Source organism: Hydra vulgaris, chromosome 11, assembly GCF_038396675.1.
Source record: "Hydra vulgaris chromosome 11, alternate assembly HydraT2T_AEP".
Taxonomy (NCBI): Eukaryota; Metazoa; Cnidaria; class Hydrozoa; order Anthoathecata; family Hydridae; genus Hydra; species Hydra vulgaris.
Genome location: NC_088930.1, coordinates 33,103,389 through 33,127,587, shown reverse-complemented (window position 1 = coordinate 33,127,587; position 24,199 = coordinate 33,103,389). Strand labels below are relative to the sequence as shown.

The window sequence follows — 24,199 nt, the reverse complement described above, 5'->3', positions numbered from 1 at the left end:
ATGCTCTTTTATTAATCAAAAAAATAATGAGTAAAATCAATGAAAACTAAATAACCTTTAAATAATATCTAATTATAAAAAATATAGATAGGAAAGTTCTGCCTACATTTATCATGTTTCTTTATACGTGTGTGAACTATATTCTCAATATAGTAAAATTATGTACCAACATATTTAAATATGTTGGTACATAATTTTTATTTAGATACACATATTTATGTGTATCTAAATAAAAATTAAGATAAGCAAATTCATTGTTTTTTTTTTCGCATTCTTTTTATTTTTCTTGGATTCTTTTTATCTTTATGCTATTCAAAATGACAATAAACTGAGGACATTATTAAGTTTATAAATATGAACTTATTGATAGCATAAGATAGTATACAAAATGCATGTAAAGCGGTTTCTTGATGACAAGACCGCGTTCTTTAAATAATGATGACTCGTTTTTGTATATAAAAACAATTGTGGATTATTATTATATGCTATACTCAGTAAAGACTTCTTTATATATATTTATAATACTTCTGTATTGATTAAAGAACAACAACAACAATAACAGCAACAACAACAACAACAACAACAACAACAACAACAACAAAAACAACAACAACAACAATAACAAAAAGTAATAAACGTCGTGCAGCCGTGGCGCAGTGATTCGCTGCCAGTTCTAGCCTAATAACGACCATTGGTAAAGGAGGAGGCGCGAACTTCCTATTTAAATACTCTTCCGCGGTACTCGGGTATAAGACCGTAAGGATTTCTAGAAGCACTTTTAAAAAAACCCACAAAACATCAGTAGTAGAGGAGGGGCGGTATTTATTAAAGCGTTAAAAACCTAAAAAAAGGATCGTACTATCCCTTATTTTTAAAAATTAAAAAATAATCAACGGACAAAAATGTAATTTAATTTAAAAAACATCAAATAATTAAAAATTAATAGTTTTAAAGATCTTTTACAAGACCATATTCGTCGTCAGCTTAGGTCAGCTTTGAAACAAAACATTTCAATTTGACTTGACGTTGAAACTTTCAACGGTGGAGCGACGATAGTAAATATTTTCTTGTTTATAAATTCATAGTTTTTAATGATTAAAGATATAAAATAAAAATGCCACGAATGAAATCCTCGAAATTTGTTAGGGGTAGAAAAGCAGTTAAGTCTTGCGCTTATACATGCTCAAGAAACACGTTAGCTGCAATAAATACATTGTTTATAGTAAGTTAAGTAATCTTTTATTATTATGATTATTATTATATGATTTGATAATAATATATTGAAACATAATGAGTATATACTTAAATATATAAGATATATTGAATTATATACTTATTATGTATAAAATACATAATACATATCTTATATACAATCTATAAAATGATAGGTTATATATTTACATATGCATTTACAATTTTTTTTATTGGATACTTAACCTTTTTATTGGATACTTAACCTTTATAGATTAAAATTTTCTTTAGTATTGTTAAACGTTTTCGTGAGTGGTGTGAATTTTGATGGTTCATTAAAAGTAAGAATCTTTGCGATTCTTACTTCATATGAATCATCTAGACTATTTTTTTAGATTAATAGTCTAGACTTTTTTGTTTAGGTTATTTAATTATTATGGTCGGTTAAACATTTATATTTTTTATAGTTGACAAATATAAAGCAGAAAAAATAAGAAATTATTACTTTATTTATCAGGTATTTGTGTAAAAAGTTAATCTACTGAAAAATATTAAACATACTTAATCTACTAGTTCAAACAAATATTAAACATACTATTTCAAACAAATCAAACACTTTGATTGCATTAAAAAAAACTGAAATGTACCAAAATGTCATATGTAGTATATTTCTTCTGTATACAAAGCATCAAATCTAGAGATGGAACAACATCCTACTAATTAGTGTGAAGATCCTATCACATCCTGGTGTTACCATGCTCAACAAGTTTTTGTTAAGTAGCCTTGCTTGTCAAAATTCTAATCAAAATTTATCCTAGCTCTAATGTGTTAATAAACATTTTATTTTATCAAGTGTTGTATATAAAAAAGATAAAATTAACATGAAAAAATTGTAATTAGCACAATTGTTATTGTCAATAAAATTAATTAATTATAGGTAAAACTTCCCATTACTTCAAGTTATTTACAAATATGGTTTGGCATGCTTGTGTCTAGCTTTTTACCATAAGCAATCATTCCTTAATCCCTAAGAAACACACTAATGGCTCTTTCAATTATCTGCTTCATTGTTGTTGATTTTAACTGGCTGAGTTTACCCTAAGTGATCTATCGAATTCATGTCTGATGAATTGCTAGGCAAATCTGGAGTGTGTACTTTGTTGTCAGCTAAAAACTCATGACAGATTTTGATTTGTGGCAAAGAGCACTATCCTGCATAAAAATGCCATTGTTTGACAGTTATGTCACTTTTCTTTCAATTTTGTACAACTCTTATTAATTTCAACCTTAAGGCACTCTTTCCAGTTTTCCTAATTGTGCCTTTAATTTTCTTAATAAAAATTTTGATGCTAAATCATCTTTAAATTCTGTTATTACTATTATTTCCAACCTCTATCTATTCTCACAACTTGATTTTGTGTTTTTAGGACTATCACCCAAAATCTACCGGATTTTCATTTTCTCCAGATGTCGCATATCATCAACATATGTAATTTTTATTTCACTGCCATGCATCACAACAAACTAGACACATGTTCTGTACATTTTCATTTTAATCAATCAAATCATCAACAATCCACCTCTTGATTTTGGAATTCGATATAGTTCTCTGATCTTCAAGATCAAAATCTTGCCCTTGATTCCATTTTAGCTTTAACTATTGATCCAATCATATTTCCTAACTGATTCAAACCTTTTTTTTATCTTACTACAACATTCCATTTTGCTTTTCTAATTCCAATTTTTCTCTTTTTTCACCCTAAAATTGTGTTATCTGCTTAAAATTGAAATAATAGTTCCATGGGATACAGGAAAGACAGATTGATCTGATGCATCAATTTTATTTTGTTAATTATTTTTTTGGTAGTAACATACTTAAAACAATTGCAAATGCTCATAGGTTTTTTCACAATCAACAAGACTCCAAGCAACCACTATTTAAATCAGGAGTGAACAGAAAGCAAAGAGAATTAAAAAGCAAGAAAATGACAAAAGTTTTCAAAAATTGTAATGATTCAGGAAAGTATAAAAACAAGGAACAAATTCCAAAACACCAATGTTTGAGGGAAAAAAATTGATTAATTTTTAAATTATGGTTTTTGAGCACAAAGGAACAGTTACAATAAAAAGAGTTTTGGAGTTACAAATAAAATTAGGAAAAAAAAAGAAAAGTGCTTTTTAGACTGTAATACCACTGTTAATAAAAACTACATCTGTCTCTAAAAAAAAAGAGTGTTGCCATTCATGAGTTTTGTTTGGGTTAAAAGTTACTAGCTACTCCCAACCTCTCATGCTGTTACAGAAGTTACAACCTCAAGCTGTTGCAAAAGGGCAATCACAATAAAGATGAGCTGTCTTAAGTAAATCACTTAGAAGACGAGCCATCAGAAAAGTAAGTTTATCAGGAAGGAACATTAATGTTGATGAACACAGGATTCAAGATAAAACCTTGTGCTACTCCAGAAACTGGAAACGAAGGAGAGAAATAATAAAAGTTTATTAAATTTTTAAACTTTTAAATATAAATAAAATTAGTTTGTTTATTTTAAAACATATCTAATTATAAAATAATACATTAAATATTTCATTTATTATTTATTAATTATTGTTTACATTTAGTTTAAAATATTAAATTTTTTTTTCTGTGTTTTCTGTGTTTCTTTAATAATAAATATGTTAAAACATTTTGAGCTTTTTTTTTTGTGTATTATTTTTTAGTTTTAAAATTTAATTTTTCATATTAAAATTTTATTTTACCATTTAAAATATGTAAAAGAAAAGAAATAAGCATTGGAAGAAAAAGAAATCTGGTTTACCATGAAGAGAACTGTTCTTAAGTCCAAATTTAAAAAAATCTTTTCTATTCAAAATGACTTTAATAATTTTAAGGAATGAGTCAACAGTTTTAAAAACTTTTGAAGGTGTACCATATAAAGAGACCTTATAGAAAATGGCATTCTCCTCACTGAGTCTTCTCCTTTATGTCTTCTTGGATTATCGTTGACTACTGAGCTCTCATGGAAACCATATATAGAATTGATTGCTAAATTAGCATCTGCTAAGGTTGCTTTTATTTATTGTGCTCTCCATTTTCTTACTCCTGATTCTATTCTCTACATTTACAAATCTAAAAAGAGATATCCATAGAGGGGCAAATTTTATTTGCCCCTCTATGGATATCTCTTTTTTTTTTCTTCTAGCAAAACTCATTCTTGCTTGACTCGTCATTCAGCAAAGTCTCATTCGTTTACTGTATCTGTTCCCTGCTGTCACTTCAACCCTTTATAACTCTCACCCATCTTCAAGTTTACCTGCCTTCTACAACCTTCAGCTTTTCAAGTGTTCTGTCAGCCGTTTCCTTGCTCTTTAACTCTATTCTTTTTTTTCTCTTGTAATTTCTAACTTAGTAGTGGTTGCTCTCAGCCTTGTTGGGAGTGAATTGGAATTAAAAAAAAAAAAGAACAGCATGCTAAACTTTTGAAAGTCTTTGATATTTCAAGAACAAAAGCTCTTACCTCAATTAAATAAATAAAGTAAATAAGTTAAGTTTACTAAAACTTAACTTATTTATTTTGTTAATTAGCAATAGCATATTTGTTATAATTATAACAGCATTTTTATTTAAAAGGAATTTAAATACTATTAAGGCTAGAGAGTTCTTTCCATGAATTTTGTATATTTCACATTTCCTGTTAACTGGGAAAATTATCATAATTTCCTTGGAAAAATTTAAATCAAAGAATTACTTGTGTATACATTTTATTATTCATTCATTTGATTATGATTATTCATTCATTTGATTATGATTATTCATTCATTTGATTATGATTATTCATTCAAAATAAAAATATATTAAGCTATAAAATGTGTATAATCTAGCATTAGATGTCGTTTATAATATCAAAAAATGTAAAAATCATAGCTTTTTAGCAAAGGCACATTAACTAACAAATGTTATGACCCGTGTAGCGGGTCACACGGACTGGAAGGACTAGTGGCTTGTAAAACGTGGTTCAAACCAAACATATAAAGTCATTATTTGAAATACAAAACACTAGTTACTCTTTTAATTTTATAATTAATTTTATTATTCAAGAAATGAAATTCGCAAAGTTTGTCACTTTGATTGTTTAGGAAATGATTCTAGTTTTTCCAGTGACAACTCTTTTGAGTCTGAAAGTGACAAAACGATTTCGAACCCTTTTTTATGTGAAAGCGGTGATATAAATTTGATAAAAAAAAGTGATGATATAAATATGACTTTACAAATGATTAGAAAAATAAAGTTTTCTTTAAACTTTTGCCAAAAAGAAATTTTACAAGACCATGTAAAAGTAGAGCACAGAATTGAACTTAGGTTACTGCTAGATTTCCAGACCAGATGGAACAGGATTGAGACAATGGTTGAAAGATTTCTAAAAGTGATGGACTCATTGAAAAAAGAATTCCTTAGAGCTGTTTAGCGATATTTATGTTTCAGTTTTCAAAAAGGTTTTGAATGCTCTTCAACCAAGCAAAATAGCTGTTGAGGCATCAAGTAAACATGATGCAAATTCTATGTGTGATAATAATGGTGCAATTTCAAAGGATATGTTACAAGCTCTGTTTATTCATGTTAAAGAATGAAGAAACCAAGATCTTGTGACTTTGATTAAATGCCTCAAATGCTCAATTTGTATTCAACTGCAACTCCTGTGCTACCTTCATCATCAAAAGTTGCAATTATTTGTTATATGAATGGCTTATTTAATAGATTATTCATTGAAGATGTTTTTTTCGAATTAAAAGTGAATCCTCTAAAGAAAACGATTGTTTAATAGTTAAAAAAAATAAAGACAGATTGGCAATAACTATTAATGCAGCGTATAAACCTAACAAGTGTGTTAAAAATAAAGATTCTAAAAAAGATCTCAAAAAAGAATTTTAAATGAATGAGAATATGAAAAAATATTACAAATAATTTAAGCTGCTAGATGCTCTAACTTGTATACAACCAACCTCAATAGAAAGTGAGAGTTTTCATTGTCGTCTAATTTCTGCACAAAAAAGATTGTCACTAAGTGATTCATTTCTAGACTGTCTCACAATTTTAAAAAGTTATTTCCTAATCAAATAAGCTCAAAAAATGTTTACTTATTCAAAGAAAATTAATTTTTTTTTATATATGTACATACAAATTTTGTATACACATGCAAATACAAATTTTGTATATACATACAAATTTGAAATAAAATAGCAAATGTTGTTTTGTTATTAAAATTTAGTTGCAGCTGGTGCTCTTGTGTTTATTTAATTAATTTTTCATCGGAAATTCCCACGAAATACATTTTGAATTTGCGGTTCAGAAAATCACTAGCTTGGATTAGTAACCCCAATGCAATTAAATTATTTACCCAGGGCCAGATTTGAAAAAGGTTAAATTTATAGGCCTAATTAGACTTTATTTACTAATGCAGATCTGTAAGAGATGCCACAACATCTAGAAAGAGATATGCCAATCTATTCATCTTATGATGTTTTATGTGGATTGTTAAATGACACTTATTTCATAAGCAAGAGCTACTGAGTTCAACCCCTATCATGTTTCTCCATAGTGCAGTCTTGTTTATTAAAGTCCTCGCTGAAGCTAGGTATTCAAAAAAAAAAGGTGTTCAATACCTAGTTTTCAAAAATAAAAATATTTGTAGAAAATATTTTCTCTATAGATATTTTAATTTCTACTTATGTAGTTGAGTTGTATAGAGAAAACTCCTATTAAAGTTAATTTTCTAAAGTTAGTTAAATTTAACCCCTCTAAACTTTGGATTAAATAATTCAAGAAACATTCACAAAAAAAATTGATGTGCACTTCAATGAATTCAAATATCACCAAATAATGTTCTGTCAATTAAATTAAGCCAGGGTTAATGAAAAAATACATATAATGGTTTTGAGTTTACTAATTATGATTTTGAGTTTATTAATTAAAATCTTTATTTCAGTTTTTAGGATTAGTATTGATTGGCATTGCAGCATATGGAAAAAAAACTGCTTTCCTTGTATCTGTTCCAGCTTTAACTGGAGTGATAGCATGTGGTGTATTTATTCTTTTAATTGCAGTCCTTGGACTTGTTGGAGCAATTAGACATAACCAAGTACTATTGTTTTTTGTATCTTTTCCATAGAGATTTTTATTCAAATGTTAGGTAAATGAAGTAAAGAAAAGCAATGAGCATTTAAAAAATCAATAAACATTAATAAAACATAATTAACATAAATTATAGTTTATTACTTTAACATTTATGTTTGTATGAATGTTTTTGTTTTTATTTCTAGTTGATACCTAATGTAGAAAGAAAAAAACAAAGACTTTTTCTCCAAAGATTCACTAATTTATTTTTGTCATATTTTTTATAAAATTTTCTTTCAATGTTATCTTAGTATTCATTTATTTCTAGGCTTACTATAGTTTTAGATTAGTTCTCCAAATAACTGATATATTTAAAAATACTAATCTGTTATTTAGAGAAAGTATCTATAAATATTTTATTGCTAACTTTAAAGTTATGAGTGCAATTTTTAATATATGCACCGGTAAGTGTAAAAATTGTTCATGGCTCACCAGCACTGATTTCTAAATGAAATTATTTTTATTTCTGTTACTACAATTTTTGTTTTGTTAACCCTTGACATTTTGATCAGTACATGGTGGTTATGAGCCTGATGTTTATATTCCTTATTGCTTTCTCTGTTGCGGCTTTAGCAGTTACTCAAGAGCAGCAAAAGATTCTTATTGACACAGCATGGAATATGAGTGAAAGCCAGCGACTGGTTGTAGAAAAAAAACTAGGCTGCTGTGGACTTACTACAAAAGGAAGAGATGTTAATGAATGCAGCTATGTAATTGTTTAATTTGTTCTTTTTGTTACTATTTTTTTTTTTGTATTTTGTTATTATGTATAAATTTTAAATTTAAAATAAATAATATTTTTTGATATTTTTGTACTTTTTTGTACATAAATAATATAACAACAAAGTAAATAATATTTTTTGATATTTTGTACTTTTTTGTGCTAAAATATGTCTTCAAATGTTGTTTCTAATTAAGATATTGAATGAAGTTCGAATTAAGTATAGGAATTATTTTTACTTATTAATATTTTTTTGTTTAGATTGATGCTTGTAATAAGCATGGCAGCAATGTTAGTTGCCCTGCTTGTTATGAAGAATACCAGGAACTACTGGATAAAGCTCTTACTGTGTCTGGTGGAGTTGGATTATTTTTCTCTTTCTCATTAGTATGTGATTCAATACTTAAACTGAATACATAAAAAGTATTAACTTCTTAAAATGTTGGTTAAAATGTTTCAAGAAAAAAAAAATATAAAATGAAAGTAAATGTTATGAGTTAACATTTATATAACAACTTTGACTTTTCAGTTGAAATAGATTTATGTGACTTGCTCATCCTGAAAATACTCTTTTATGGCAAATAATAAAGTAGAAATTTTAGGGTTTATTAATCTAAGCACTATGTATATATTGTTTAATGGTAGTTTTTGAAGTCAAGTCTTTGATTTTAACAAGGAAGTAAATAAAAAGTTTTTGAAATTTAAAGTGAAGCGCTAGGTTTTCAATGTAAAAAAGTTTCTAAAATCATTAAAGGAGTTAAAAGACACAAAAAGTCAAGACACAAACTTGAGTTTAGTTCAGATGGTTTAACAAAAGAATTCCTTTACACATCACTTTTTTGTTCTTTAGCACTGCTCTTTTGTTTTTTGTAATTCCTAACTTAATTTGTTATTGCTTGCAGCTTTGTTGGAACAAATTTGTAAAAAAAAAAAAAAAATATACAACACAATGCTCAACATATACAACACAATGATCAAGTAGTTGAGTTAATAAAACAACATTTAAAATTGAACCTCAAAGCCTCAACTGTTTAATAATAGGCACCATTCACATGGCTTACAAATGGTATTAGTTGTCTCTGGCAATATTGTTGAAGAAGCATAACATACCTTTCTGACTGAAGAAGTTGGAAAATCTTTGGTGGTGTTTTCTCTGATCTGTAATTTAATATTTTTTTCTAAAATTCTATTTTTTGTGCCTGGGCATCAGAGGTTTAACATTTAACTTCATAAGTTTTCTCCTTAAGATGGCTGATCCATGTTAGGGGGAAATTAGTTTGAGATTGTGCGGTATTAGAGCAATTGACAAAGGAATGTCTGGATTTTTGTGGATTATGCAGAAATAAGAGTTGTTAGAGTGATACATTGGTTATTACTAAATTTGTGGGATGCCAAACGCTATTGCTCTCCTCTGTACCAATTTGTAAGTGCCAACTTTTGTACCAACCTGTAAGTACCAACCTGCAACTAATTACAAAAGTTTGAAAAAAGATAATTTCACACATCACTTGATACTGGATATAATACTAGAATACAAGATATGTTCCAATAGTTCACTCATATATAGAAACTTTGTCAATATGATCTTAGTGTTGATGTGATCTGTGATCTTAGTGTTGATGGTTATCTACCTTTAATTCGTAAAGATTTCAATAGTCACATGCTTGGCCTGGGCATTTACATTTGTAAGAATTCACCCATTTGTCAGGAAATTAGGTTTAAATCCACAGACTAATCTTTTATGTGCTTTCGTTTAGCACCGCTTTACTCTATCGCCTTTCTCTTTGTTCTATATTGTTCTCCTTCATCTCAAGACTGCACTCTTTTTGATGTTATTTCTGATCAAATTGATCAATCCCCCTCTCTTAATCCATCAACCAATATCGTTGTTGTTGGTGAGTTTAATGCTCATCACACTGAATGGCTTGGCTCTAGTGTCGTTGACTCTGCTGGGGTTAAGGCCCACAACTTTTGCCTTACTCAATCTTCAACTCAAGCAGTCAACTTTCCAACTCGCTTTCCAGACAACCCGAATCATTTACCTTTTCTACTTGACTTATGTCTTGTTTCTGATCCTAGTCAGTGCTCAATTTCTCCCTATTCACCCTTAAGTGCTTCTGATCACAGTTTGATCTCTCTAAAACTATTATCTCCTTCTTCTTCATCAACCCCCTATCATCGTACCTCTTACAACTACCTTAAAGCTGACTAGGACTCCTTCTGTGATTTTCTTCATGATGGCCCTTGGGTAGAAATCTTTCATCTTCCTGTTGATAAATGTACTTCTTACATAACTTTGTGGATTCAGGCAGGCATGGAATCTTTTGTTCCCTCTCAACAATTCCAGGTCAAGCCTCACTCTTCTCCATGGTTTTCCTCACATTGTGCTGCTGCAATTGCCAATCGAAACCGTTACTTCCATATCTATCAGCAAAACAATTCTCCAGAAAACAGACGTCTGTTTATTACTGCTTGCAACCATTGTAAAAAGGTTTTGTCTAACGCCAAAGCCCGCTATTCTCAGGTCATGAAATCTCGTATCTCATCTCAAAAATTAGGCTCTTGTGACTTCTGGAGAATCTTTAATAGTATTAATAATAAGGGAAAATCTTTAATTCCACCTCTCTTGTATGGTTCAGACTTTGTCACCTCACCTAAAGACAAAGCTGAATTGTTTGCTAAAAACTTTTCATCAATATCATCTCTTAATTCCACTAGTTGCGTTCTACCTGATATTGCCAACAAATAGGTTGATCCATTACTTGACATTCATATCACTCCAGATTCTGTATCTAAAGTGATTTCCTGCCTAGACTCTTCTACAGCTTGTGGACAACATACCTGTTATTGTCTTGCAGAAGTGTTCTCCGGAGCTGTCGTCTATACTCTCAAAACTATTCAACAAATGCTTATCAGAGTCTTGTTTTCCAGTCTGCTGGAAAGCGGCATCTGTTATTCCTATCTTCAAAAATTCTGGAGAGCGATCTGATTTGTCTAACTACCGTCCCATAAGTCTTCTTCCTATCATAAGCAAAGTTTTTGAATCTTTAATTAACAAACACTTGATTTCCCATCTTGAATCTAATAACTTACTTTCTGACCATCAATATGGATTTGGATCTTCTCATTCTACAGCTGATTTGCTAACAGTAATAACTGGCAGGTTTTATCGTGCATTAGATAAAGGTGGAGAAGTTAAGGCCATCGCTCTTGACATTTCTAAAGCTTTTGATAAAGTTTGGCATGCTGGTCTTCTCCATAAGCTTTGTTCTTACGGTGTATCTGGTAACATCTTTAAGATTATTGAATCCTTCCTTTTTAATCGTAGTATAAAAGTTGTCCTCGATGGACAGCACTCTTCTTCTTATTCTGTAACTTCAGGGGTTCCTCAAGGTTCGATTTTGGTCCTATACTCTTTTTAATTTACATGAATGATCTTCCAGATATTCTCACATTTAAGGTGGCATTGTTTGCTGATGATACTACAATTTATTCTTGTCATGATAAGAAGCCAACACTCTCTGATTGCTTGGAGGGGGCATTTGAGCTTGAAAAGGATCTCACTTCTGCTACAGCATGGGGCTCACAGTGGCTGGTGAACTTTAATTCAGATAAAACTCAATTTTTTTCAGCCAATCGTTATTGTAATAACTTAGATCTTCTTATATTTATGAGCGGTAATGTACTCGATGAGTCATCTACCCTTCATCTCCTAGGTTTAACTCTTACTTCCATTCTTTTTTGGAAACCATATATCAAATCTGTTCCAAAATAAGCATCTGCAATCTCTTCATGGAGCTCGACACTTTCTTACTCTGGATTCTGTTCCCTATCTCTATTAATCTCAAATCCGGCCTTGTATGGAATACTGTTGCCATATCTGGGGCAGATCTTCTTATGAAGTCCTTTCTCTTCTAGACAAGGTGCAAAAATGCATTGTAAACATAGTTGGACCTGCTCTTGCAGCCAACCTCCAAACATTATCACATCGTCGTAATGTTGCTTCTTTTTCTCTTTTCTACAGATATAATGGGCACTGCTCTAAAGAGGTAGTGTCTCTTGTGCCATCTACTAAAGTTCATTCTCGTGTTACTCATCATTCAATTACCAAATATTCTTATTTTTCTAGTTTTTTTCCGCGAACATCAGTTCTTTGGAATTCGCTTCCTTTATCTTGCTTTCCTAATTTATATAATTTGCAATCCTTTAAGTTGTCTGTCAATTGTTATCTTGCTCTACAATCTTAATCTTTTCTCTTCCAGTAGCTTCCAACTCTAATTAGTGGTTGCTTGCAGTCTTGTGGGAAGTAAAGATGTTTAAAAAAAGAAAAAAAAAGTAGTGCTCTCATATATAGAAACTTTGTCAGTAGTACACTCATATATAGACTTTACCAATCGCTACAGTGAAATGCTGTTTGCATATGAGCAACTTTCTTGTACAAATCTTTTAATGTAGCATTTATAAATACATCTTTAGTAATAACATGTATCATTACTTCATTTGTTGTTGAACTCAGTATTAGATGAAGAAATATTAAAAAATTTAACTCTTTATTACATCTTGAAGCAGGACATCAAAAATACCGCATTGTTCTTGAGACAAAATCACAGTTAAAAATTATGAAGATTACTTAAAATCAATTTGTGACTTAAAATCAATTTGTCCAGAGTGGTAGATAAGGGACCCATATTTTTTTATGAAAAAGTTTTTTTTTAATTCTTATTCACTCCCAACAAGGCTGCAAACAACTACTATTAAGTTGGGAATTACTAGAAAAAATAAAGAGTTATAAAATTATTAGAGTTATAGAACAAGTAAATGGTTGACAGAAGACTTAAAAAGTTGTAGGTTGTATGAGTCAGGAAAACATGAAGATGTAAGAGAGTTCCAAAGCGTTGAAGTGCAGGAAAGAAAACTAAACAAATAAAAGTTTTTAAAGCATGCAGGGACAGATACAATTAATGAATGAAACTTTGCTGAACAATAAATCAAGTAAGAATGAGTTTTAGTTGATGAAATTAAAAATGATAGCTCCTTTAAGAAGCAACCATGATAGTGTTTGTAGAAAAGAGGAAGATATTTATGACGATGGGAAAGAGGAGCAGCAAGCTTAACAGCTAGACTGCTCATTAACTAAGAGGCTCTTGATTAACTTGTTTAGTTAAAATAATGGTTCTTTGTTTTTTAACTTTATTTGTTGTGACTATTAGATAATAAGTTAATAAATTGTTTATTATTTTATAGTTGGAGATTAATACCAAAATAACTTTAACAATTATTGTATATAACAGTTGTATATAACAGTATGCATATAACAATTAATCTTAAAAAAATTTAACTTAAGTTTAATAAAACAAAATTTATTAGCCAATCTGCAAGCAACCAATCAAGTTGCACTAATCAAGTTAACAAAAAACAGAGAGAGTTAAAGAACAAAAAAGTGGAGACTTAAAATGCTATAAGTCATAAGTCAGGAAAACATGAAAATGCCATAGAATTCCAAAGCATTGTGTACAAGGAAAACCATATGAATCAAAGATTTTTTTGCACAAAAGAACATATGAGAACATATAAGAAGATATGACTTAGTAGAATAATGATTCATGCATAATTGACTTTTGATGGAACAAGTGATGATAGCTTGCTTGAGGAAAAATGGCGACATTAATAATACAATGTCATGAGATTTATTAATTTTTTTCTTTATTAAGTTTTTTTAATTTTTAATTAAATTTTATTCCAGACTATCTGCAACTTATTAGTGCCCTCACCCTGTTAATTAATTTTGAAGAAAATAAAAGTTTGAATGTAAAATCATTTTTCCTATAAGAAAACAAGTTATCTCTTTAATTTGTGTTAAGCGTCTAAACTTAACTAATTACCTAAGCACATTAATAACATAAGTATGTCTATTGTGAGATATACGCAAAATATTCCTACCACTTTTTTTATGTGGCTAGACTAGTCCTATCATCAATTACCTCTTTGAATGGCTAATAAAATGTATTTTTTATTAATATTTAAGTCAAAATTTGATAATAAAATGCAGTTGATGAAAATGATACACAAATATTTTAGTAGATGATTTTCTTTAGTTAAATATTGTTAGCCGTTGACAGTAGCATAAATCTATTTTTATTTTGTACAGTCAATGACAATGTGCACCAAAAGCATTTACAGGGACTTCATTCATGCGCAACATGTTAATACTCTGATATTTTACAGCTGTTGATGGACTCAGCCTCTCTGAGATCTATCAAGGAGACACAAACAAAAATCTATGAATAGAGTCAAGAAGATCCAGCATTCATCGTCCTAGGCAGGAAACAACACAGGTTTACATCTATGCCAGTCTAATAGATGAAAAAGGAGTTTGAGGCTGATTAGCAAAATTATTCTGCTTACCCCTTGAGTCTTTGCCTAGGAGGCCTTCTACAAGACAGTAGCTGGATGCAGTTAACATTTGCCCAAGATGAATACTTTTATCGAGACACCATCTCTAGCCTTTACTCAACCAAGAGCCCCAAGGCAGGGGATTTTTTAAGTGGTACTTTTAAACATTAGGCAAGATATTTCGGAAATGCATTAAGAAAAACATTATACCAAAAAATACTAGAGACTAAGGTAAGTGTTGGTTTTATAGTTGGATTCACTAGTTAGTTACTGAGCTCACACTACATCAGAGACATAAACAGAACACAAACATACGTAAAGTAAGTTACGGTTAAGTAAACACCGTGCTAGAGGTTCAGACATAACACAAACATACATATATGGATTAACTTACAGGTGAATCGATACCGTGCCAAAGAACAGACAGAACACAAACATACATAAAGTAACTTACAGGTGAATGAATACCGCAGTAGACTTGCAGTGGTTTGTGAATTTTAATTTTTTAACAAAACTCATTTAATATAAACAACTATTGCAATATTGTTAACATTCCTATATTGATGAATGGCAACCCTTTCACTGAGAGGGTTGTCATTCATCAATATATGAATAAAAACAAAATTGAAAAAGTAAAGAAGCAAGTCATAAAATGTGTGAGGCTTACAAGAGAGACTTCAAGGCCTACAAGAGAGATTCCTGCATGCCTTTACTTTATGTCTTCTTGGATTATCATTCACTACTGACCTCTCATGGAAACCATGGAAATCCTTTGCAAAGTTAGCATCTGCTAAGGTTGCTTCTCTTTATTATGTATCCCTTTTTTTTACTTTTTAATCAATTCTCTAATTTTAGAAATCTCTTATTTATCCCTGTATGGAATTGACATATTTGGGCTGGTTCTTCTAATGATGCCCTGAAATGTCCCATGCTTGAGCAACTCTCTGATTGTTGTAAGATGGCATTATTTTCTCTTTTCTAAAAACACTATCATAGTTTCTGCTCAAACAAGCTATCATCTCTAGTTCCATCAACCAAAACTTAATCTTGCTTGACTTGTTATTCAGCAAAGTTGGTTTCTTTTTACTGTATCTTTCTCTTTATGTTCTAAAAACTTTTATTTATCCATTATTTTTCCTGCACTTCAATGCCATGGAGATTCATGTTTTTCTGACTCAATTTTTCATTTCTTCTGTCAACTGTTTCCTTGTTCTTTTTGACACTATTCTTTGTTTTCTAGTAACTCCCAACCTAATAGTAGTTGCTTGCAGCCTTGTTGATAATGAATTAGTTAAGAATAAGGTGTTTGAAAATAAGTTGTACTATACTGCTATACAGTGAAACTGTGTTATACATTGTTGACAAGTCAGTTGAAAAATGAGAGGACCCAAACCTGTTGGATGGTTGTTAGGCTCAAGATGATTAAAGATTTGTTAATCAAAGGTTTAAAGACTTTGTTAATAATAGACTGACACTATCATCATAACATAGTCAAAGCATTAATTAACAGGTCAAATTACTTATCAACATTACAATGAAATTTTAACATGGTTAAATCACTTTTTTTCGGGGGGGGGGGGGGGCTTGGTGACTAAGTTTGTTTCCTCTAGTCCTAGTCATCTAAATCTTTATTTTTGTAAATTAGGACTGTAAATTATTTTCTTATCGGATATAATACTAGGTAGACTGAGCAATAGTTAGAGAGGTCATAGTGATCTCTATATTTTTAAAATGGAACTTATATGAATCATATATCAATATGATTCAGTTATTTAATAGTTTAGAGATTTTTAATAATTTTTAGTTAATGTATGAGTTCTGAGTTAAAAGAAAAAAAAATGAGTTCTGGAGAAAACTTTTATAAAACTGTGACAGGAATATTGACTGGACCACAAGAGAAAAGTTTCAAAAAGAGAAATAAATTAAGCCATAAATGCAGGAGTGATGTGTTTTTCTAAAAAAAATCAGCTTTGTTTCTTTTGGCTGGCAAGATGAATGTTGCCATTAAATTCAAGAGGTGAATTAGAGATGAAGATTTTTGCAAACAGTTCTTATCATTAGAGAGTTGATAAGATCAGATTTTTGAGAGAATGTGAGATTTCTCTTTGTTAATAATAGTGTTAATGATTAAAAAATGATAATGATTATATTCTCAAGGCTAAAGTCTTAAGAACCTAATTTATGAGATACAATACAAGATTTAGTAAATAATGGACTTTAGCATCAGACAATACTTTTTTGCATCACTTTCTTCCAATGATAAAAAGGCATTGGTTCTCCAGAGAATTATTCTTGTCGAAAAAATAAAAAAATGGGTTTCGATTAGCTGCTGCACAAAAAGGAAAAAATCATGGGTATCAGTGAGGCTTGATTACAACAATTTTCACTTTAAAGGCTTGATTAATTATTTACAAACAACTCAAAAAAAATGCAATCTTGGAAATAATAAGCACAATTAAGAGGAAGTTATGTGAAATATGTGAATAATGGGAAAAAGAAATTTGATTATGGTTATGTGAATAAGGGAGGAGGAAGCTTGACTATGGTTATGTGAGTGGAAGAGGAAATTTTTGTTAAAACCTAGTTGATAGATTTTAATTATAATTTTTCCAATGTGTCCTTTATTTCCTATAGTGGTAGGTTGCTTGTTTTTAATTATTTTTAAAGTTTACCCGGAGTGGGGGGTTAATAAACAGGGGGATAAGAATATTAGTATACGGGAAGTTTTAAGAAACAAGTTAGATGATGAAAGTTTTAATAAAATAAGGAGGGTGTTCAATTTAAGCTATACGCTCCCAAGAGAAGCTAAAGATTTTTTTTGGGAGGGGGGAGTTGTACGCACTTATATCAGCCGATGCAAAGTATGATATCATTCATATTATTGATCGATCTTAAAGCATTTTTGGAAAATGAGCAAAGAAAAAGCTACAAAATTAATATCAGATACAGAGTTCAAAATTAAGATCAGGTACACAGTTCAAAATTAAGATTAGGTACAGAGGTCAAAATTATTAAATGTTTATTTGTCACCAGAGAGTAAAATTTATAAAGAATTAATAAAGTTGCAACACTGGGTAACTTCTCTTTTAAGTTTAATTCTCAAACGTTCTTTGCTATTTAATAAAGAAATTTATATTAACATATAATGAATAATGATGTTGGTTATTTCATTAAAATATTACTTTTGCAAACTTTCATCATTATTTCAGTAAATAAATATTAACTAATATTTTGTGAAAATGTAATTATAAAATATTTATCACTGTTTATAATTAATTTCAGTTTTATAAAGTTAATTTTAGTTTTATAAAATTAAATTTCAGTTTTATAAAAATTGTTTTTTTTTTTAGCTCTTGGCTGTTTATCTAACTGTTCGTTACCGAAATCAAAAAGATCCCCGTCAAAATGCAGATGCGTTTTTGTAATGTTTCATGGTTTCTAGAGTATTTTTTTATTATTATTTGTTACTGTTGTTGTTTTTCCTTTTGCTTATTCATAATTTCCTATTTTCGTATTTCTATCGTGTTTTCTTAACGAAACATACATTTTATGAACCTTTTTTCCTATTTATTTTTACTTTTTTGTGTATTTAGCGAAAGCTCCAACATAATGGTATATAAACTTGTAAAGTTTTCATTTATTTATAATGCCTTTTATAAGGGATTTATGACTCATAAACATTTTGCTGTTGGTGTTGATGCATATTTTTACAGCAGAAAGCTTTATATTTATTGTTTAATGTAAGAATTTTATCTTCTTATTTGTATCGTACTTTTAAAAACGAATAATTACACATTTATACCCTTATACTAGATATGGATGAAAGTGTGTTATAAAAGTGGAAACCCGCTATGTTTTTTTTTTGGAGTAATTATTATTATTTTACAAATTTAACTTATTAATTAAGTAAATAAGAAAATTGTCTGATTAAAATATTTATTTTTTAAGGGTTAAATGGGGCACCTGTAGCAGGTTCCAAATCCGCAAAAGCATTGAAAGACCCCCGGCCATTTTGTCTAAAGATGTACTCAATCTTTTTTACATACTTATTCTTGTGAGGTTGTGTAAGGTTGCGTAAGGTTGGTCTATTATAGGAGCGGAACAAATTTTTCGCGTGAATTTTTAATGGACTAATATGATGAACCAAAATAGGGGTAAAAAAAAGTGACCGAGTTTAGTGACTTCGTTGACTTACTCCAAGACTGAAATTTAATTTTATAAAATATCTGCACGTCACAGATGGCAACAACACACAATCATTGCCAATCACAGAAGGCAACAACACATTCATACCAAAGCATAGCCACGATAACATTGACTCAACTTTATTAGCGTTAAATTTACGAAATATATATTTATTGTTATTTTTAGATGTAGGGTACTCATTAATCTATTTGATATAATAAAAAGTTTTTATCTCTTTTTGAACAAGACTACGATCTTTTCGCTTAATACCTTTCAACTTTTGGCTTAATACCCATTAAGTCTTGTAAATTGCTATGGGGAACATCGCAAATTCTTATCCTCTTTTTGAGCAACTCAGACTCTGCGTTGACTTTACCTTGTATATTATTTAACTAAAACTTAAAAATAAGCCCAAAAAAATTTTATAGGACGGATCTGCGGAAAATTTGGTGGGTTGTAATCTTTAGGTTTAGGCATTTTCTTGGTACCATTCATAGTTGCTTTAACATATTTCACTTAATCAGGCCAAAATTTTACAGAAATATTAAGAGATTGTATAAAAGTAGAAGATATTTTTCCAGACACTCTTTCTTGTAAAGGTTGGAATTTATCGTCTTTGTGGTTACAAAACTTGGATTTTTTCCTACTGCTACAAACTGCTTGCAAAATCAAACATTTCCTGTTAAAATTATCCAGCCTTGTGTATTTATATTTATCGCTGACGCTCAGTGGATAGTGGTCAGAATGTCTGAAAATGCGAAATAATTAAAAATTGCTATTTTTAAATAACACACTTGATTTTAATTCCAAAACAATTTTTAACCCTTGAAAAGTTATGCACAACATGATTTCTACGTAGGTCTCTGAATTATTAAATTGTTTAATTTCAAAAGAACCCTGGTAGAAACAAACTATGTGTAATTGAAAAGTCAAAATTATTTTCCTGATTTTTAAATCTTCAATACTTAAAATTTTGAGTCTATTTGACAATATTCGAGATAATTTTTAGCAAAATACATTATTAAAAAATTCTGTTTTTCAAGAAAAAATCAATGCGAGCTCATCTATGTAATGAATGCCAGAGAGTTTTCAAAAAGCACCATCTTTTTAAAATTTAGTTTGTAACGTTTCACTTTCTGGTCTCTGTCCTAGTCAAAAGCCCAGATCTGACTGAGGCTGAGCGATATCTAAACTATCAATTAAGAATGAAGCGTAATGAATTAAATAATAATATAAATCTAAAAACATCGCCCTTTAGATACGATATACGAAGTAGCGGAGTTGTTAAACTCAAAAATCTCTAAACCACTGCCTAAGAATCACTACCCTCCCTTTACTCTTCTAACAACGAAAATAAAATACCAGGGTAACGACGTACATAACATGGATACAAATTACAGCGTTAATTGTTACTACACTAATGCAACATCCTTTGATAACAAAATGAACGGTTTAATTGCAATAGCTAGAACGCTTGACTATCATGTTATTGCTGTCTCCGAAACTGCTGGTTTCGAAATGACTCAGTTCCTAACATCGATGGGTATGATCGCAAAGATCACTGTGACGGACGTCGAAGTGGCGGTGTGGCTATCTACATTGCTGACTTATTTAACTCCCACGAAGTTAAACAGTTCTATACAAACCCACTTATACAACGCATACTTATTGGTTGTATATATAGACCAAATGATGGTTATCTAATAAAATGTTGTTGAATTGTTCAAATTAGCTCGTAGCTTAATTAGGAAGCCCTATGATGACTTTTTGATTGTTGGTGATTTCAATTTCCCCAATAAGAAGTGGTCTAATAATGGTATTAAATTCTTGAATCCAAACAATTCCAACGAGAATGAATTTGGAGCATTTACCAAAAACAGCCTCTTTACACAACACACCACATTCCCTACTTTCCAGACAACCTATGGTTCCCCAAAAAATATGTTGGACTTGTTATTTACCTACAACAATAAATCTATTTTAATTTTGTCTCCTTATGCTGTACTAAGTAATAACACTAAGGGTCACTTTAGTATTACATGGAGAATCTTAGTTTCAGAACCGCTACCCGAAAACGAATCTCAATTGTTTAGATACAACATAGGTGATTATAATTCAATATCAAACTTTATTGGATCAATCGATTGGGATATTTTATTTCTACACAAAAATGCGGATCAAATATTCAATATATTAATTTCTTGTTATCGTACTGCTTGCGAAATTTTTATCCCCAAGATTAATATAACAAAAAAAAAGTATGATCCTTAGGTTATTCTACATAATAAAAGCGTAATCCGAGCAAAAAATTATCTTGGCATATCAACTGCTCAACTAAATAGAAGAATACAGATCTCAAAGCAAATTACAATCGTCTTAATCGTTCTGTTAAAGCTGAACTATTTAAAGCAAAAATATTACATGAAAAAGAAATAATATCAAAATCTCAGAAGTTAAAGATAAAAATCGTTCTCTCAAAAATGCTTTACGGGAAAATTATTGAAACTCTTCCCAATATAATTGAAGTTCTAAATTAAATTCAAATCTATGTTTACTCTTAAATGCTACAAAAATTTTCCAATTGTTAAATAAAAGTGAAGTTAAACCTAAATGCAATTATAAAAACAACTTGGATTTCTCTATAGCAGACATTATTAATGAACTTACCAATCTAAACCCTTACAAATCTTTCGGACCTGACGATTTGCACCCTTTAATACTTAAGATATGTGCCAAAAGCTTCGCAATTCCGCTTAGAAAAAGCTTCTATGAATCTTTTAATTTTGGAATAGTACCAACTCTCTGGAAATTAGCAAGTATTAGTCCGATCTATAAAAAAAGGCAGACAAACTACTTCCTGAAAACTATCGACCTATTTTCACTAACCTCGGTTGCGTGCAAACCGAGGTTAGTGAAAATAGGTCGAAAAATTTTATTCTTTACAACTTTGAAAAAGTTGTAAAGAATAAAATTTTGAAGCACATCAACGAAAACAATCAGTTCTCTACAAATCAACATGGCTTCCTTCATCATAAATCTTGCGTAACCAATCTAATAGAGACTTTTTATATTATTTCGTCTCCCTAGCATCACACTAGTTTATAGATGTAATCTCCCTCGACTTTGCTAAAGCTTTTGATTTCGTACCTTACTCATGTTAAAAATAAAATCATTCGGAATAAACGGCAAACTACTACAATGGATTAATTCCTTTTTAGTAGGTAAAAAGAAACGTGTTACAATTAACAATACTAGCTCTGTCTGGGAATATGTTCTTAGTGGCGTTCCTCAAGGTACTGTTATTGGCCCGCTTCTCTTTATTCTTTTTAAAAACGATCTTGTCCAACTTACTGAAACTTCTGAAATATTTGCTGACGATACTATACTTTTTTATAAAACTTTATCGCAGACTAATTTCGTTGATTGCAGATCAACGAAATCTGCGTCGTCTACGCTTAGCATACGAGTGGTCAAACACTTGGTTACTTAAATTAAACATTTCAAAATACTGTGTTATCCATTATGGTGAAACCAATCCTATGTATAGTTACTTTTTGCTAAACAACCATAGTATAAATGAAAGCCTAAGAAGCTCTACTAATGAGCGCAATTTGTGAGTCATTTTTACATTTAATCTCAAGTGCAGCACACATATTCAATCAGTTGTATCCAAATCTCTACAAATTCTTGGTATACTACAAAAGACATTGACCATTATTGATGAAAAAATGGCTCTCAAATTATATTAAGTGTTTATTAGACCACACCATGAAACTGCAGTGTCTGTTTGGGCCTCGTATTTAAAAACTGACGTAGCTTTGGTTGAATCTGTTTAACTTAAAGCAACAAAATGGGCTTTAAGCTTGAGAAATCTTTAATACTACGAAAGACTAAAAAGACTAAATCTACCATCACTAAAGTTTCGGCGCTTATGATGCGATCTGATCCAAATTTTTAAACTAATGCATCGATTTGATATAATTAATAACAAATATCAGCCAAAATTTATTAACTTCTTGTCACGTGGTCACCATCTTAAAATAAGGTGTGAATATGTTCCAAACTGTCCACTATGTTCCAAGACACAACCAACTATATAATAGATCAGCAAAATACTGGAACAAACTACAAGTAACTTTCTATTTAACTGTAATTTCTTTTAAAATTAGACTAGATCACTTATTGGGGATAAAAATCGGAACAAATAATTAAAAAACTGGTTGTTTATAGTAGGGTGTTTTCCCTGTATGTATATACTGTATGTATATTTTACGACTACAATAATAATAATAATAAAAAAATCACTTCCAAAGTATCAATTTACCTGTTTACATTTGTGGTAAAGCCTTTACCTCTCTTCATACCCCCATTTTGTATTAAAACGACTTATACCAGTGACGCGCAAATGCAAGAAAAATGAAACTCAAATAACTTTTAATTAGAACATAGTATAACAAAATATAGGTACTCATGGAAAACTGGAATTTTTAGCTACAAAGTGATATTTATCACTTTGTGTATTTATCACTTTGTGTTAAACTTTAAACTTTAAAGTTTAAAGTTTAATAATTGTAAAGTTTCCAATCAATGAAAATAGTATTTTAAGCATACAGAGCTATTTGGAGTCTAAATTAGACATTTAATGAAATGAGTAATTTTTCATAAAACTTGATTTAGCATTTTTTAGTGGATAAATGAGTAAAACTAAAAATCTTCATTTTTATTGTTATTAGAGGCATCCTATTCGTGAATCAAAGGTAAGTTTTAAAAGTTCTCAACTTATAGTTTTTTCAAAAAATACTGCAAAATGTCATCTACCTCAATTTTTTGTGTAATATTTTCAGCTGAAGAACTTTGTTTATACATTCATTTTAGTCTTAAAAAATTTAAGATTACATATTATAATATAATTTATATTTGAGAAAAAATTCCTTTCAGATTTTCGAAAAAAAATCTAAATTAATTCAGATAAAAAATGGCCATTATCATGCTCCATATGCCTTCCAAATTTTTCTACAAGATTTTTCCAAATCTTGTAGAAAAATTGCCATTATCATGCCAGATGGAGGTTTTACCCCTAGACCAGGAGCATTAGACTTTAGAGCATAAGTTTTTCATTTTGGTTTGCAAGCTTTTGACAGTCTTTGTCATATTGGCTAACTCCAAGATGTAAACAAATGTCGCAAGCATTTGACACATGCAGAAAAAGTGACGATTGCAATCACACAAAATGTGTAAAGGCTCAGTTTGTTGAAATATTGGAAATCATTGCTGATAAAAGAAGAGATAGTGGTGCCGGAAATGTTTTTACTGGCAATGTTGCCAGAATTGACAACCCTGCAATTACAGCAGATATTTGCAACGTCTCTGTTAAACTTGTTGAAAACCTTGCAATCGTTTGGGGTCACTGTCAAGTGGATTTGCCAACTAAGTTTGCTGAGCTTTGCAAAGAACTGAAAATATTTATTTTTATCAGAATAATGGCTGTGATAGGTATTTTTTACCTTTAACACTTTTTATTCTTTTTAAATTTTATTCAT

At 30.0% G+C, this 24,199-nt stretch overlaps 1 protein-coding gene across 1 annotated transcript; it reads left to right on the top strand.

The window, feature by feature from the left end:
• Positions 1 to 980: 980 nt before the first annotated feature.
• LOC100210023 (tetraspanin-31-B) lies at positions 981 to 18,273 on the top strand. Its single transcript, XM_065810824.1, has 5 exons — positions 981 to 1,222; positions 7,173 to 7,340; positions 7,873 to 8,070; positions 8,343 to 8,468; positions 17,825 to 18,273. Exons 1-5 carry the CDS (start codon positions 1,115 to 1,117, stop codon positions 17,897 to 17,899), a joined length of 675 nt encoding a protein of 224 aa, XP_065666896.1. The 5' UTR covers positions 981 to 1,114; the 3' UTR covers positions 17,900 to 18,273.
• Positions 18,274 to 24,199: the final 5,926 nt, after the last annotated feature.